Below are 17,785 nucleotides of genomic sequence, written 5' to 3' on the forward strand. Positions count from 1 at the left end.
CAATTGCAGATTTAAGTACAGCTTGGATGGTCCTAGCCGTGATCCCGATCTGTTGTGTTTTGATCACAATTTTGACGACTACTCTATCTCCTTTTGTATCGGTGGATGTGTACAATATCGTCTTTGCTCAATTCGATGGCATCAAACAACTACTTGAGTAGCTCTTAATTACTTCTATTATTTAATTACTTAAACTCTACAATGTCCTCATTTGACTCGTTCTCCTTTCTTGTCCTTTCTTGCTGCTGTTAAGTTGAAGATTTGATTCCGTAAATTCAATGGCTATCACCCTATCGAAAGCGGAAAAGTAGCCACTTCTCAATAGGGTGGTATGCATTGAATTTAGGGTTAATTTTAATAAGTTAATTTTTTTAAATTAAGTTAAAAAAAAGTTTTTACAATTAAGTTATTATTAACTATTTTTTTATCAAGTCCTTATTTTACTTAACTTAGCTTTAACACTCAAAACTCTTAATCTGTCATTAGTTTTTTAGTTAACCTGTATGATTAAGGAAAAAAGTAAGAATAGAGATAAAAAAATGTTCATTTCTTTTCTACCCTTACGCAGTTGGTAAATCAATAGTAATGGTAAATAATTGTATTCGGGAACATTAAGTAAACTGGGTATTAAAATAACGGGATATTCAAATCATCTCTTAAAAACAACATTGAATAAACCTCGTGTTAAACACTTATTATTAACAAAATTTACACCATAGTGAGCTAAAGAGTGCTACTATATATGTTTACTATATTGTACCTTTTGAAAAGTTTTACATTGAATCAATAAATCAAAAAGTATCGAAATGATATTTTGTTGGTTTAGTACATTAAAATGTGGAAGCTTGCCTCTTTCTTAAATTTTGCGGTAAGATTGGTTAAAAAATCAACAATGTGAATCTATCAGGCTATATTTATAATAATTTTCAAAAAAATATAAATTGTAGCATAATAGACAGAAAAAAACTTTTTGTGCCAAATCCAAAATTTTTACCACAGTTTGTGGATAAACATAGGCAGAAAATCTTAGTCAGAAAAGTTAAAAAATAATATGTACATTAGTTTTAACAATCATTAAACAGTAAAATAATTGAAAGCAGTTTTACTAAAATTTTATAAAAGGGGTTTGCCTGAAATACACGTCTGTCGAAAAGTTTTATGAGTTAGGGTCACCAAATTCTTAAAAGTAATCTGCATGTAAGATGATAGTTTTTAATATCTTTCGAACCTTTATTATAAGAAAGTGAGTAGATACATAAAATACCGATACTCATATGGATAGATGTAATACAAAGAGACACACATGTTGTGATTTAATTACCTTGTTTCTTTTAGATTAGTAAAAACTTATAAGATTTATTATCATTCTCAGTACAAGTGTTTCAATTTTCTTATCGTTGTTAACTCAAACTAAAAAGATTGAGCCCTAAGCCTAAAAACTCTCTTACTTTTAAGCATTACCTAATTTGTCTTCTGCTACAAAATTATTCAAACATTTAAGTATTATCTTAATAAACTCCTCCAAGACCTTAGCAAGCTAAAAGTCTTGACAAGTTTTGTGTTGCCTGACATTTATGAGATAACATCCAAATGTGTGAACATCCAAATTATCAATCAGCCATAACAATCTGTTTACATTAAGTCATCAAGTAAAGTTTATGCCTGAGATCTTTTGGCAACATGTAAAAAACAGCAAGAAAAAAGCTTAGACAAGTATCTACAAGCCCTTAAACTTTTAACAAAATAATAAAACAAGTGTCTGCAATTAAATTATTGTGTTACAATTATGACTTTTACTATTGTTACTATTATGTTTACAGAGAAGGAAAAATAAATATTCCAACTGATACCTCTTCTATAATACATTGCTCCATAATAAACACCAACAACTTCAGTCAGCTTCATCAACCACTCTGTCATCCTGCACTAATATTTATGCTTATATAAAAATATTTAAAATGGTAATTTATCTTTCTCACTTGGTGAAGTGATGATGAACTGGTAATAAAGCAATGTAAATTATGTTGCGAATGCCACAAATCGTTAAAATCCAATTTGATAAAGACAAAATTTCAATTTTTAAAGCACCTCTTCCTTTGGAAACTAATAGCAAGTATTTTTAAGTCTCAATTGAAAAATATCATTGTTTCCCTTGGCAGTCCCCTGCCCTGATATTTTATCTCAGACAGTCATTAAATGTTTGTCACAAGTATTCTCAATTTTTGGTTTGACAAGTTATATCCATTCTGCTAGATACTACTTTATGCATTAATAAAAGTATTCTGTACAACAGATAGTAAATTGTTAAGAGTTTGTATAATTTACTTGTTGGCAATTCATTTAGATTTTATGAGTGCCCAAAAAATACTCTAGGTAAATTTCTTTAACATTAGCCTTGTATATATAAAATGTCCAGACTAAAAAAACAATAAAAAAGATTAAGTAATGTCCGTTTCGAGTTTTCATTTACAGAATCAAAAGCCATTTTAATATGACTTAAATGTAGTTTTTATTTTTAATGCCTTTAAATAAACTTTAAATGATAAAATGAGTTTTTCAAATTTATTCTGAAAACAATTAAACAATCTTTTAATAATTGCTAGTTTTTAAGATTAGTCTCTCTGGCTTTATGTATTTGTAAATATTTACTTGTAAAATATGTCACCCAGTTTAAATTAGAAAGCAAGTTTTTGTTTTGTACACAAGCAATTAATGGAAAGTTTTAAAGTTAAATGCTAATTCACAAAATAATAGAATGGAATGTTTACTATTTTTATAGAGCACATGTTAAAACATAGAAAACTAAATTAAGATTTTTTTATGGATATTTTTAGTCATTAAATACTTATTAATTTAAATTTTAACTTGTATAAGTTTAGCTGTCACAACCTTGTTAAAAAATAAACATAAATTTTTAAAATACTTTTAAAATGATCTTTATAAGGCTGCTTAGTTAATCACCTTTTTACAGAACAAATCACTTAAAATGTCTTAGTAATTTTTATTTAACTTTATTAATAGGTTAAAAAATAATTATAATATTTATGGTAATTTGCATGGATTTTTTAAAATAAATTTCTTTTTTTGGTTAATATTATATATATAAATCTAAAAAATGAGCAATGTATGTAAATTCAGAGTAGTAAAAAGAAACAAACAATAAAAATAATAATTATCAGTTGTAAAAAACAAAATTAAAAAAAAAATGTTTTGATGATTTTTAAAATGTGGCAAAAACACATGAGCGAGAATTTTTATGTAATAAATATTAAAAATTTATTTTCAAAAGTTAAAAAACAAACAAATGAATTTCTTTTTTTCTGATTGTTTTTTTGTCATTGAATATTTTTTGCATGAATTTTAAAAATGAAAAGAAGGTAAATTTGAAAATGAGTTTTGAAGGTAATACAGTGTAAGTTCAATGCCTAAATTTTTTATTTTTGCAGGCAAATAAGTTTTATGATTATGTTAATGTTTTTCTTTATTAATTAGATTATCCAAGAGTTAGTCAATAAATGACCTCATCTAAATGTATATTTATTTTTCTTTGTTAAGATTTATTAAATTTTATTTAACTTAGAAATTTTTTTTTAGACCATTCGCTCAAATTTATTTTGTTTGAAAAAAACTTGTTACTGTATTATAAAAAGAAAAAGAGAAAATCAGGTATTTGTATATCTTTATAAACCTTAAATTTTAATTTAAAAGGTAAGCAAGATATTTGCTACATTTTTTTTTGTGCAAAAGTAAATTTTTAACCAAGTTTTTATTAACTCAATGCAACAGTTGTCTGTGTCTCAATTCATCTACAAAAAACTCATCCTTCTATTTCTCTATCAAATTTTGATAATTTTGACACCCCATCATTTTGATCATCCATTTGGATGGATTATTTTCCCATTATTGCCATCATCTGTAACAAAATTAAAGAAACTGGTATTTATAAATAAACTGCACTGGATCAAGTTTGTCTAACAGATCAAGGTTTCATGTTTATTGATGAAGTGGCATAAGCACTTGATTTGAAGTTAAAAGGTGTTGCTTTTTATTGAAGCACTACAAAATGCGTTTGTATGGCAACATGGAAAGTAGTAGAAGTTGCTCAAGAAGCTTTAATCTTGGCATTTACTAATTATGCATTACTACTTCTTCCGAATGAAAAGTTACTTTTAGATATTAGCAGCAAAAGCAAAGAATATATTGATTGTATGGCCATTCTTGTTATCCATTCTCTCAAGGAAAAAATGAGCTTTTGCTCTTTATCTAGAAGATTGTTTGTGGCACAAGGTAAGAACATTATAGTGCCTTTTTACATATATTAGACAATTGGCAATCATTTATTCAAGGACACTTCATTTCAACCTTTTTGTCAAAAATTCAAAAAAAAAAAAAATCAAAAAATCAAAAACCTGATTAACTTAATGCTAATATGAAATTATCTTTCTCTTAAGCCTATCAATAATTACAATAAACCTGTTGATACAAAAATTATCTCAAGCAGGTAATATCATGTACAGGGCATGAAGTTATTTAGAAGTTCTTCTTTTTAACCAAATTTGTGTTGTAACATTTGCATAAGTAATACTTGGCAAAATTGGTTTTGCTGTGTTTTCAAATTCATCAAAATTGTCTCTCATTTTGTCTAACATACTTTCTAACTATGAGAACATCAAAGGGCAAGTTTTGAGATCAATTTGTTTTGACAGAAGAGCTTTGCTTGTCAATTGAAAACTAAATACAATATTGCTCCACAATATGAAGACAAATTTAAAAGTTCCCATTTTATTTGCAATACATTCAACATCGTGCCTGGTTTCACTTTTTTTACAGGGATCTTCAGCAATCTTATTCAATGCTCTCAAAATTGCTTTAAAAGAATTGAGAACTACTTCAGTGGGATTTGCATGAGCCTCCCATTGCATTTTTGATAATAATTTGATTACTTTTTTGGTTCCAAAGTACGTATACAATAGTTGCACGATAGAAAAAAAGTTAACTGCAAACAAGCAGCGTTTACAGAAGTTTATCCAACTAAGTTCAACAAATGCGTAGCACATGGTATACTTCCGACATATTTGTATACTCCCTCTCTATACTTCCAACATATTCCGACAATATTTAAAATCTAAGTGACAAGTCTTACCTAAAAATTTTAAAGACTGTTCTGCAATTACCGCACTGACGTGAATTTTTAAAAAAACTATACTCAGTTGGTCAATGTGAGCAATGTCTGGAGTTGAAACGCTATAATAGCAGGCAACTAAAATCTCTTGTATAACGTGAAGTCACACTTTTTCTCCCATTATATTAATCAACTCCTCTCATATTGTTTTTGATAGATAAGATGGATTTCTTTTACCTTTATCCACATATGATGGAATGTGATTTTTCAAAAATGGTTCAAACTGAGCCACAAGTTCTAGCAAACTCAAATAATTCCCACTATCTGGAACACTAAAATTCTTGTTTGTTCCCTGAAAAGGTAATCCTTGTTCAGATAACGTTTTAAACTGGTATAAGACATTTGAATAGTTCTTTCCAGTAATTTTGCTCCATTTGGAATTGAAGTGGAAGCGTGTCACACACAACAGAGTTTTGTTTTCTCTGAATATATGTCAGTATGCATTCTCTGTGAAGAGATCTATTTTCATATTAATCTATTTGAGAAATATTCTTCCAATCATTAAATCCATCGCATCGAAACAGTACACACAACCAGTTGTTGGGAAATAAATAGACATTCTTGCAAAAACCTTTCGCCATTTGCTTTTTTCCCATAAAATGTTCTGTCTGAGCAATACCTTGTCTTGGATTCTGTATTGTAAAATCTGCAAGAAAACTCAAACGATCCAGAATGATTTTTAAGCTCTTAATCGTTCAAACAGCTATCATTCTGAGGGTTTGATTCATTTTGATGAGCAGGAAATCACTGCTGTCAAAATGATAAATTTTATGTTTGTGAATGAACCTGTAAATTTACTAACGCTGCCATAAGTATCCATTTCAAAATGCTTAGAATTTGAGGAAACATACAATGAGTAATAATTAATTTCTTACATTTTCATTACTAACAGTTTCAATTTTTTCACTGGGTGAGAGAGATGGGAGAACAGACCCTTGGAAAAATGAAGTTAATTTCGGAACATGGCCTACTATAGTGGCAGGTCTAGTAAACATACGGCTGAAAAAAAACTGTAGGCGAGTTTTTTTTTTTTTATGGAAGCATTCCTTTTTGGTGGTTTTTAACAAAAAAATTAGTTCATTAGATTTTTAATTTATCATAATCAAAGATTCTTGTAAAAAATAAATAAATAAAATCTCCGAAATAAAAAAAATCGTAGTTTAAATGTAATCCAGTCAAATTTTATTAAATAAAAGCTCTAAATTGTTAAGAAAAAAAGATAAAACTTTTTCAAAACCAAACTACAATATATATAATATATATATATATATATATATATATATATATATATATATATATATATATATATATATATATATATATATATATATATATATATATATATATATATCCGGCCTTGTTAAGAAGCGTTACGCAGCTCGCATTTTGCTTGCGAAAAGGCGATTTGCCTACGCGTTCAGCAGTTTTGCGCTACGCAAAAACTTATATCTTTTAGAATATTTAAATTATCTTTTGACTGTCGTTAACGTGACGTTTATTCAGAAGAAATAAAGTCGTAAGTATTTAACCGCAATTGTAAACTAATAGATTTTTTGTTAAAGAAACAGTTTGTTTCATAATTTTTGTTGCTGCTGTTAAAAATTAGTTTAAAAAAATTAAGTGTTTTAAGTTTTATCTTAAGGAATTAAATATATAAATTCCTTTTAAATATAAAATTTATTTTTAGTTATAATAGTTTAAAAAATGCATGATTTATTTTGATGTAAATGTTTTATTAATAAGATATTTTGTTTATTGTTAATTCAATAACGTAAAGTTTTAATAACGTTCGTTTAATTTATGAAAATAAATTATGATCATGAATATGTTATCGGTAACTGATAAACAACAAAAAAAAACTCTTTCTTGTTTAAAAACATTATTAAAATGAGTTCACAAATTAAATAAGAAAAAATTTATTAACAGTTAATAAAATAACCGAAAAACCAACTGTAAAATTATAAAAAAAATTAACAAATGTTATTTTACGTTTTATGAAAAAAATAATTTTTTCAAAATAAAATTTAGTTCATATTTGAAAAAAATAATAAAAATGATTTTTTAAATAAGATTTTATTTGTAACTTTTGTTATAGTGAGAAAAAAAACAAACTGTTTGTATAATTTTTAACGCTTTAATAAAATAACTTTAATTACAAAGCGGTACTTGAAAAGACGCGAGTGACACAATATAACCTCTAACGATGCAAAATATTTATGCTGAGTTGAGTTACTTAGAAATGCGTTACGCGTTTTCGCTACGCAGCGAAATCTCGTAACAAGGCCTGATATATATATATATATATATATATATATATATATATATATATATATATATATATATATATATATATATATATATATATATATATGTATATATATATATAATATATAATTCACATTTAGCTTCAGAATTTTCAATTTGAGTTCCTTTGAAGATCGTGGAGTATAAAGATGGCAATTACAGACAACAGTGTAAAGATAGTGAAACAAAATGTATGAATAAAATAACCAATGACAAATGTTATTGCCAGGCAAATTTAAGCCACCACGATTAATCTCTCTGACACATTCTCCGAATTGGTTGAAACAAAATGATGTATCTTCAACTGGAAGATCTTCTCTACTGACATAGCCAGCAATATAAACCAAATACATTTTAATTTCTTTAGATAAATCACTTTCAATAACTGGAAGATTATGAAAAACATTGAACAAAGTATCATCTTGCATTACACAATTACATTTGTCAAACAAATGGCTCGACGAAGATTCTAAATCATTAACAATGATACCAATATTCAAGCAAAGTTTTGTTTTTTTAATGTCAACTTTTTGCAATATTTGCTGAACATTTATAAAATAGGTACCTGATCCTTGTCAAAGTTTCCAAATGCTTTCTCAATAGGATCACTAGTAAAATGTCCAAGGCAAACATACTTATGACTCGTAATTAGTAAATGTTTTACAAGTTCAACCATTCCATGACACGTATGAGAAAAAGCACGAGAGGTATCTTTAGTTAAATGTTTAATTTTTTGATCTTGTTTATCAGGTGCCATTTTTTCGACGATATCAGCCGAATTCAAAAGAAAGTTCATTCACTTATCATTTTTTGATGAAAAACTTCACGATATTTATCTCTAGTACAGATATCCTCATAAAGTCTTTTAACATTAACAATTTTGAAAAACTTGATAAAAATAGGTAAAAAAACTGTTCTATAATCAACATTTTCCATTGATGGATTAGTTTTTAAAGCAGCTAAAGTCTCATCACAAAATACTCTTAAATAAGTTGACACATTTTGATGTTCAATTTGTTTAGGAAAAATTGCAGTTTCATTAAGTTTAGACAATTTTATAATAGAATCTTTTTCAAATTGAAAAAGCTTTTTAAGAACTGACCATTTTGCAGTTCTTGAAATACCTTCATAAGCAAAACAGAATTCTTGTCATTTTTCTGTGAGCCAATTGTTGCGAATAGATTTTATTACATGAACAAAGTCATACAGAAGAAAAATATTATCATTAGTGCACCAATTATTATGTAGATTAAACATTCCAAAAAACTTTTATTTACTTTGTTATTGTCACAAATAATAGTAACAACAGAACCACCACAATTTTTTATTGTTTCAATTGTTTGCATCAACATTTCGTGCACAGTTTAAAAATTTTAACAATATTAAGGATAAAATAAAAAAACAATAAAAAACTATAATAGCAATAGTAGTAATAACAGCGAAGTATTTCAAAATAGTATTAAAGTAACTAGTGAAATTTATTTACTTAAAGTTATTTATTAAAATATAAATTTCCTAAACATTCTGGAAGTTTTCTACAGTCTCTACAGATGAGAGCGCAAAAAACTTAAAGATACACTGCTTAATTGCTGGATTATCTTGCACAGAAATATTTTAAATATTTTTATCAGCCCTCAGAATTAGGGTCAGCATTCGGCAATGCCAACCTAACTACTGACCACGAAAAGTTTTGAAGTTGGCAAAAATTGCCGACCTTGTTTTTATGTTTTATGGTAACCCCTTTGTGTCAAATTTTTTTTGTCAACCTGATGCCATTTTTCATTTCTCTTGATTCTGAAGGTTGATATATATATATATATATATATACATATATATATATCATTAAAATTATATTAATGCCACTGTCACATAATAAGAAATAAAAATGATATTTATGCACTATAAATAAAAAGATTTCTATTGCTGAACTTTTATTCATAATGAAAAATCTTTGGTTAAAATGATTTTGTTAGATAAGAAAATCATTTTAACATATTTTTATTATTTTAATATTTATTTTTTTATAGATAAGATGGTTGTCATATGGTAGAATACTTGCTAATAAACCAGTAATCAATTTTTTGAAAATTATTATTATTTTTTTTTTTCATGTTTAGAAAAATGGCTAAAGTATTCACATTTTTAAGACTTTGTTTAGAAAATTATATTGACCAATCATATCACTATAGCTGAGTTATCAAATAAACTTGCAGTAGATTCATCTTCTATAATAAAATTGTTGACAGACTATGGCTATACTGTTAATAAAGGTCTCAGTACAGGTATAAAAAAAAGTTGAAAAGTTTTTTATAAATTATAACACATAATTTTGGAATTTCTAAATTGAAAAACAAAGAAGTTTAATTCAATCTAGTTATGCAAACTATGTTCAATATAATTAATCTAATTATTTATTTAGTAGTTTAATTATAGTTATTTTTTGTTAATTATTTTTTATTTTTTTTATTTTTTTGTTATTAAATTAAATTTTTGCAATTTTTGCAATTTATTTTTTAGTTCTTGATTTTGAAATTGCTGAGGCCATTGCAGATGAATACCATTTTGAAGTTATTGCAGCAGGGGACACTCATCGTTTAAAAAGGTTTATTTTTTATTTTACTATTGCTTTGTATGCACAAGAGTAATATCATGCAATCATAAAATCTTTAATAAATGAAAACACATGAAATGTAACTGTTGGTTTTTTATTGTATTTAATGATTAATTTGCATAGACAATTTTCTTCAATGTTTCACCAGTGTATTTGAAAAGACTAAAAGCCAAAGACTTGAATAAACATGGTCCGATATTAGTTGAACTAAGCAATCTCTTGTTTAGAAAACCTCTTATACTAGCAGCAAAAAGTTTAATAGAGAAAGGTTACAAATCAAAGTGTACTGTTTGCTTCATTTCTTTTTTTTCTTAAATTGATTTAAGAATTAAATTTCCTAATATGATTTTAGAAAAAAAAACAGTACACTTGCAAAAGATTTCCCCATTTGATATGGAGTCCATGGAAATCAAATTGTCAAAGTAAAACTCAACAGTACTAGCTCAACTGAATCTCCAAATTAAAGTAACATTAAATTGACTAAGCGCTTTGAAATGTATGTATTTGAGTACCACCTTGTTTGAGAATAAACTTGATGAATTGATAAGGTTTTAATGAAGACATACTGTCCGCAAGTTATATCTGTTAGTGAAACATGGTTCAAAAGCATCTCAGTTGCGAGTCGAAAGCATCTCAGTTGCAAGAATGGATATAATCTATATAGAAAAGGCAGAAATGATGGCCACAGATGAAACTATTAGATTATTAGAGCCTAAAGACGCTGTTTTTAACTTGAATAAAGTTGAACAAATTTGGGCTACAGTTTATTTTGGAAATGAAAAGTACTTGTTTGGTTGTATTTACAGACCAAATAATTTTGTTGACATAATTTTGTTGAAGTGATTTTGATGTGGTTTTTAAAAAGACCGAAGATTATGTTGATAAAAAGGGCTTACTAATTACCAGAGATTTTAATTTCCCATCAATTGTTTGATCAATTGGTTACATCTTAAAGATTAAAAATGAAAATGGTATTGAGCATAACTTTAGTGAAACTCTTGACAAAACATATTTGTATCAACATGTAAATGTGCCAACTTTTCAAATTTCAAATGTTTCTGTCACCAACATCCTTAATCTAATTTTTATGACTCAATCGGGAAGTTTTTATTTTTTTTAAATTTATTTTTAATGTTAAATCACCTGCCCAAGGCCAAGAAGGCCACTGCAAACGAGGAGACTACTTTATTGAGGTTATAACCCTCTCTCAACTCTATAACTGCGAAACACAAATCTTGACAAACCTTGACAAACCTGTATCTGTGATATTGAATATATCTGTGATATTGATCCAGGATTTGTCATTAGATAAATAAAGGTCATTTGGTCATCTTTTTCAGTTTCATCATTAAAATTAAGGTTAGTGATTTATCTCACTGACGTTTAAAATTTAATTACAAAACAACTGACACAGTTAAAATCTTTGACTTTATTACAAATGTTGATTGGATACTGCTATTTGAAACTCTATCAGTTCAGCAGCAATCAATTTATTTCAGTACTTGATATATCTAGAATAAAAAAACCAATTGTTCCATGGGTCAAAAGCAATCTTAAAAATCTAATTAAAAACAAGAAAAAGATACATAAACTGTGCATATAAATGGAAAGATCTTAATCTGTGCAAAGAGTACAAACTTATGTGTAAAGAGTACAAACTTGAGTATTAAACTTGAGCAAAGAATAATTTAACTAATAATAATAACTTAACTAATTTGCAAATTAGTTAAAAAAGAAATTAAAGTAGCTCGTCTTGCATATGAAATTGATTGAATCCAAAGCTCCTATATAAATATTTGAACAGCCATCATTTTGCCAAGGAATCAATCAGAGCCTTAAAAATAGCCAATGTTGATCTAACCCAAGATCTGGGAGAAATAGCAAGTTTACTAAACAAATGTTTACAAGATGTTTTTGTAATTGAAGAAGAAGGTGAACTTCTACATTTCACAGTTGAATTTAATAAGAATCATTCAAAGTTTATTGATTTAGATCTAAATGACATCAGTTATGAAATGATATTAAACAAACTAAAAAATCAAAACAAAGCATTTGGTCCTGATAATATGCATTAACCGTGTTCAAATCAGATCAGCAAGCGTAACACCACTGTTCAAAAATCTTGATAGGACTCTGCCAAGCAACTACCATCCGGTTTCTTTGACTTTAGTCTCATGTAAAACTATGGAAATTATAATTAGAGCTAAAATGAAATTACCTGTATAAGAATAATCTACAAAGCAAATTCAACAACATGGCTTTGTTAAAAACAAATAAAAACATGTACCACTAATCTGTTAGAAAGCCTTGATTAAATTTTATCAAACTTTGATATCAGTATTCAAGTTAATGTAGTTTTGTTAGATTTTGCCTAAGCCTTCGACACTGTTCCACACAAAAGATTTCTAGTCAAACTGAAAACATACAGCTTTGATGATCTGATTTTTAAATCAATTGAAGCTATCCTAGGAAACAGGAGACAAAGAGTTGTTCAAGGCAAAATCATTTTTGGCTAGGTTATGATTTTCAGTGGTATAAGGTTCTGTAATTGCCACATTTCTATTTCTTTTATATATTAATGACCTTCCTAAAAAATTTGCTTAATCTCACTAAACTATATGCAGATGATACAAAAATACTCTCAAAAATATCCATACTACTATGTAATACAAGTAGCCACAGCTCCTTTAAAATCCGCTAAAGTCTGTTTAAAAATTAACAAAAAAAAAATTAAAAATGTGATCAAATTTCTTTTTTATCTTAACTTTTTTATTTCTTCGTTTTTTGATGGTAGTACAATGTTAATAATTCCTGGTCTGCAAAACTGTTTAACTCGTATAAAATGAGCATTGGATTGTAAAAGATCAATTTTAGCTAATCCATGTCATCTAACATGAAAAATGACATTATTGACCTCTATCCAAAAAATAGTGGATTTTAGAGTAAAAAAAAAATCCTCTATTATAATTCAAAATTTTTTAGTTTTGCAAAAAAAAATCCTCTAAATTAAATGCAAAATTTCCTCTAAATCTTCTAATATCCTCTTTTTCTTATGAAAATTTTATGTGGCTGTAATACTAAATTTCAAACTGATTTAGATAATGCCCCCAAATGTCTCAAACTTGGCTTCTATTTAATATCTCAAAATGTGTAGTTATGCATTATGGCCAATAAGAACTTAAGTTTCATATTATATAAATTGTATTCATTTAACTGAGTCTGATACAGAATGTGATCTTGAATTGAATTTCAGTACGAATCTAAAGTGGAAAAATCAAGTCATTATTGCTTCCAACAAAGCAATCAAATGGTTGGCTGCATCAAGAAATCTTTTGCTCATTTTGATTGTAAATTACTTAGATTGCTTTATTTGACTTTTATTCAGACTTTTTATTCAGCCTTCTTATTCAGACTTTTTATTCAGACTTTTTATTCAGACTTTTTATTCAGACTTTTTATTCAGACTTTTATTCATTTTATTTTATTTTATTAATATTTTATACTAGAGTTTGTAGATCCAGTCCCTTTCTAAAATCTGACTGTGACACTATTGAAAGAATCCAGCACAAAGCTACTAAGTTGGTATAAAATTGATACAAGCAATAAAAAAAAAAGTATTATGTTATTTTTATAAAATAAAAATAACATAAAACTAAAAATAATAATAATAAAAAAAAAATCCTTGGCAGTTTTGTTAATCACTTTTAGGTGATTTATTTAATGTTCATTCACTGAATTTTATTATCATATCATTATTTGAATTTAATTATAGGCTTATTAAAACATTTGTTTAGTTTTACCTTCAATGAGTTTTTTTTTACTTATTAAAATATTTTTTTAGATCTCCAGTTGTAACAATAATGGGCCATGTAGATCATGGTAAAACAACATTATTGGATTTTTTGAGAAAAACATCAATTGCTGCTAGTGAGGCAGGTGGAATTACACAGTCTATTGGAGCTTTTTCAGGTCATTATGTTTTAATAAGTAATAAATGCAACATTAACAAATAAGTAACAAATAATAAAAGAGGTTTTTTTAAAAGTTAGTTTATTGGAGATGTGAGCTTTGAATAGCTTTTTTTGCATTTGTGTTAATTTCAAATCATCATAATTTACTTTAATAATCCAATCATCATAACTTTAACTTTGATAGTATTATTTAAAGAATCTGTGCATGAATAACATTAAATATGAAAAGAATGAATACAACTTCTGGAAGATCTTGGAAATCTAATTTCTTACAACAACTTATGAAGTAAAGCTGTAAAAGTGTAGATATAAAAAAAAAAACCTAACGAGATCGTGATATGTCTAATTTTATCTACATTCCAACTAAGAATACATTTGCAATAAAAATATGCTAATTCATAATTTTGTGCAAATTTTTTGCACTGTTACGGTCTCATTCACACATAATAAGATACATATATATACACAGTCTCATTCACACATAATTTTATCCTGTAAAAGTCCTATATAAAAGTTTAGAAACTCCTCCCTCTGATATAAAAAAAGAAAAAATAGAAAATTGATTAACTACATTAATTATTTTTAAAAGACTTATTTTATTTAACTATTTAATTGTTTTTAAAGGACTTGCCAGACTTGGTGGAGATTAGAATATTAGGTTTATTACTTTTAGTTTATATTATAGCAAGTTTGTTTTAAAATGTTTTGATAATTTTTTTCTCTCACAAATCTTAAATTGTGATAAATTGAGATAAAGTAAAAAACAGTTTTAGTTTTTCACACAAGTCACAACTTTTTCTCTGCGATCATATGGCTTCTTGTAATTTTATGAAAAAGTTCACTCTAGTCACTAAAGATTATATAACTTTTAAAATATTTGTGATCATTTGAATGTTGAACATGACTGAATTTCAATGAATAATACTCTTCAGAAATACTCTTACTTACTCTTCAAAAATACTCCTACTTACTTTTCAAAAATAATCAGAAAATATTTCTGATATTTATCATCTAATATAAACATTTTCCAATATTAAAACAAAGAAACTTTATTCAAACCTAATGTGAACTTAAACAGAGATGGTTTAAGTCAGACAACCAAATCACAAAAAATGTTTAAAATATGTTTTCAAATGGAGTTAAGCAAAAAATTAAATAAATTTTAAAATATTTAAAATATTTAAGTACTTTAAAAGGATTCACACAAAGCAAATTGTGTAACAAAAATAAAACTAGAGTTCAATTTTTTGAACAATTAAATAATTAAATTTTTTTTGATTTGATTCAATAGTTTTACAATATTGATAAAATCATTGTTGGCACACACCACCCTACAATTACGTACAATCCAATCAATATTACATTTGTATTTGTAATTAAATACCTGATGCTAGCAAAAGTTTCTTACTTTTTATTGGAGGATTTTTTTTTTGAAGTTTCAAAATTTTATTTATATACTGTTTTTAGTGTGTTAATGTTAGGCATATTCTATTCATCAATACTAAGTAGGTCATATACAAAATTTGACTTTGAATAATGATAAGTTCTTGCTCTTAGATAATGTAAAATAGATGGAAAATTTTTTTTTAGATTTTTTTAGTGTCTACATTTGGTGCCAGGGGCACTTAAATCACCATGTTTTTGCATTTTTATGCTTTTATCAGTATTTAATTACTTATTAATTTGGTTATAAAATTTATCTTTGTAGAGTGTAAACATGTATAAGTTTTGATGATATTATAAGTTTGGACAATATTATTAGTTTGGACAATATTATAAGTTTGGTCAATATTATAAGTTTGGGCGATATTATAAGTTTGGATGATATTTAACTTATATCATCCATTGCATGGTTAAATAGTCTTTAATCAACAAATTTCAAACATCTTCAGTCTGATATCTTACTCTCTGACAATCAATATGGTTTTCAATCTTCTAGTTTAATGGTTGACTTGCTAACTGTTGTAACTTAAAGATTCTATCATGCATTAGATGGGAGTGGCAAGACAAGGGTTCTTGATATATGTAAAGCTTTCAATAAAGTTTGGCATGGTCGTCTTCTTAAAAACCTTGCTTCATATGGTGTATTTGGGAATGTTTTTGAGATTATCAAATCATTTCTTTCTAACCACTTTGTTAAAAGGATCTTTAAAGACCAACACTCTTTTTCATTTCCAGTAGCTTCCTGGGTACCTCATTGTTTTATCCTTGGTTTTGTTTTGTTTTTTATCTACATTAATGATCTTCTAAACACTTTAATAGAAGAACCTCATTCCATTTTTCTTGGTCATGTTTCTCCTTCATTGACACATCAATAATACTATTATATGTATTTTTAACAAAAAAAAACTTGACAATGTGTTAGCTATTGGCGCTGATGAAATAGCATAAATACAGTTGTGTAATAAAGATTACTGGAACTGCATTTGGGATATCCAGTTCAATGGTCAGTGCGTAAGTTCCATTTTAATTAACTTCCATTGAGACAGTATTGCATTTAGATGGCACCATTCTGGACCTACTGCATTTAGTGGCAACATTGGGAAAGAACTTGCAAAGTGTCTCAAGTTGCCAATTGTCAAAATTGATGTCAGACAAGAAAACTTACCAAATGCTCTACATGAGATTTTGACTAATAGTATAAGCAAAGATTGGCAATATCTTTATAACAAGTGCAAGACAATAGAATTAGGTTAGGTGAAAGAAAACCTAGCTAAAAAAGAGCCTGATTAATTGGTTCATTCTCGATAGTTGAGAATACCAAAACGAATCCTTTGTTTGTATGTTGCAAGCACTCCACCATCTATGTTTTCTGTCTACCGAGCTTGTAATAGTTACTGATTACATTCTTTGAGTTTATGCATTAGTATGTTTTTTTTATAAATTTGGAGCCTCAATACTAAATGAGGGTAAAACAATTATGAAGCTCAATTCAGTTCTCTCATTTTTTTCTAAAAGTGATCTATTGTTTAATCATCCAAAAACATCTTGATATCAACGTTGATTAATTGATTGAAAAGAAATTTAAAAATTAGCAGCCAGAAGAATTAAATTTGCAGGGCAATGCCCTGTTGCAAATTCAATAGAAGTAAGGAAGTTCTAAATTCCTCTGCTAAACTTTGATGAGTAAGTTACTATAATCTTATAAATTGGCAGGAACTTCCCAAGACTCTACCTCCTATGTTAAAAAAGTTGAGTGATGGTTTAATTGAAAATGCAGTACAAAGTATTAAAAAAATAACTTTAGAAGATTTCCTGTGCCATTCTTAAAGTGCCTTTATCCAGAAAGTTGCGCATTTTGCTTTAAAAAATATTTAGATAATGTAGAAAAAGTTTATTATTTTAACAGATATTTTTCTTTGTGGTGAAAGTCCATAATAAAGAAAAATTTTCACTGCATATTGTATTTTTTTTAGTTTTTACATTCAAAAAAAGTCATGACCAGATGTATGGTGTACAAATATGCAAGTTATTACATATTTGTACAGCAGATATTTTTACATAGCATATATTGAAATATCAATAATGAGTTTTTTCAATTACATGATGACAAAGAGAGGAAAAAATAATTTTTAATTTTTTAATGATGTTTAGATGAGCAGCATTATTTTGCTGTTCAAAGTAAAAAAAATGCAATAATGATGAATAGGAAACATATGACAACATATAGTTGTTTCCATATTTGTCTTCATATAGTTGTTTACATATAATTCATTA

General features: G+C 26.9%; 1 protein-coding gene across 1 annotated transcript in view; it reads left to right on the forward strand.

The window, feature by feature from the left end:
* Positions 1-604: 604 nt before the first annotated feature.
* The window catches only part of LOC100214574 (translation initiation factor IF-2, mitochondrial), a 66,867-nt gene continuing 49,686 nt past the window's right edge, over positions 605-17,785 (forward strand). Inside the window, exons 1-6 of the mRNA XM_065805100.1 lie at positions 605-868; positions 3,595-3,666; positions 9,514-9,555; positions 9,645-9,768; positions 10,004-10,088; positions 13,939-14,066. Coding sequence (XP_065661172.1) covers positions 836-868; positions 3,595-3,666; positions 9,514-9,555; positions 9,645-9,768; positions 10,004-10,088; positions 13,939-14,066 — 484 coding nt within the window. The 5' untranslated portion in view covers positions 605-835. The remainder of the gene's footprint in view (positions 869-3,594; positions 3,667-9,513; positions 9,556-9,644; positions 9,769-10,003; positions 10,089-13,938; positions 14,067-17,785) is intronic.

Source organism: Hydra vulgaris, chromosome 09 (genome assembly GCF_038396675.1).
Source record: "Hydra vulgaris chromosome 09, alternate assembly HydraT2T_AEP".
Classification (NCBI taxonomy): domain Eukaryota; kingdom Metazoa; phylum Cnidaria; class Hydrozoa; order Anthoathecata; family Hydridae; genus Hydra; species Hydra vulgaris.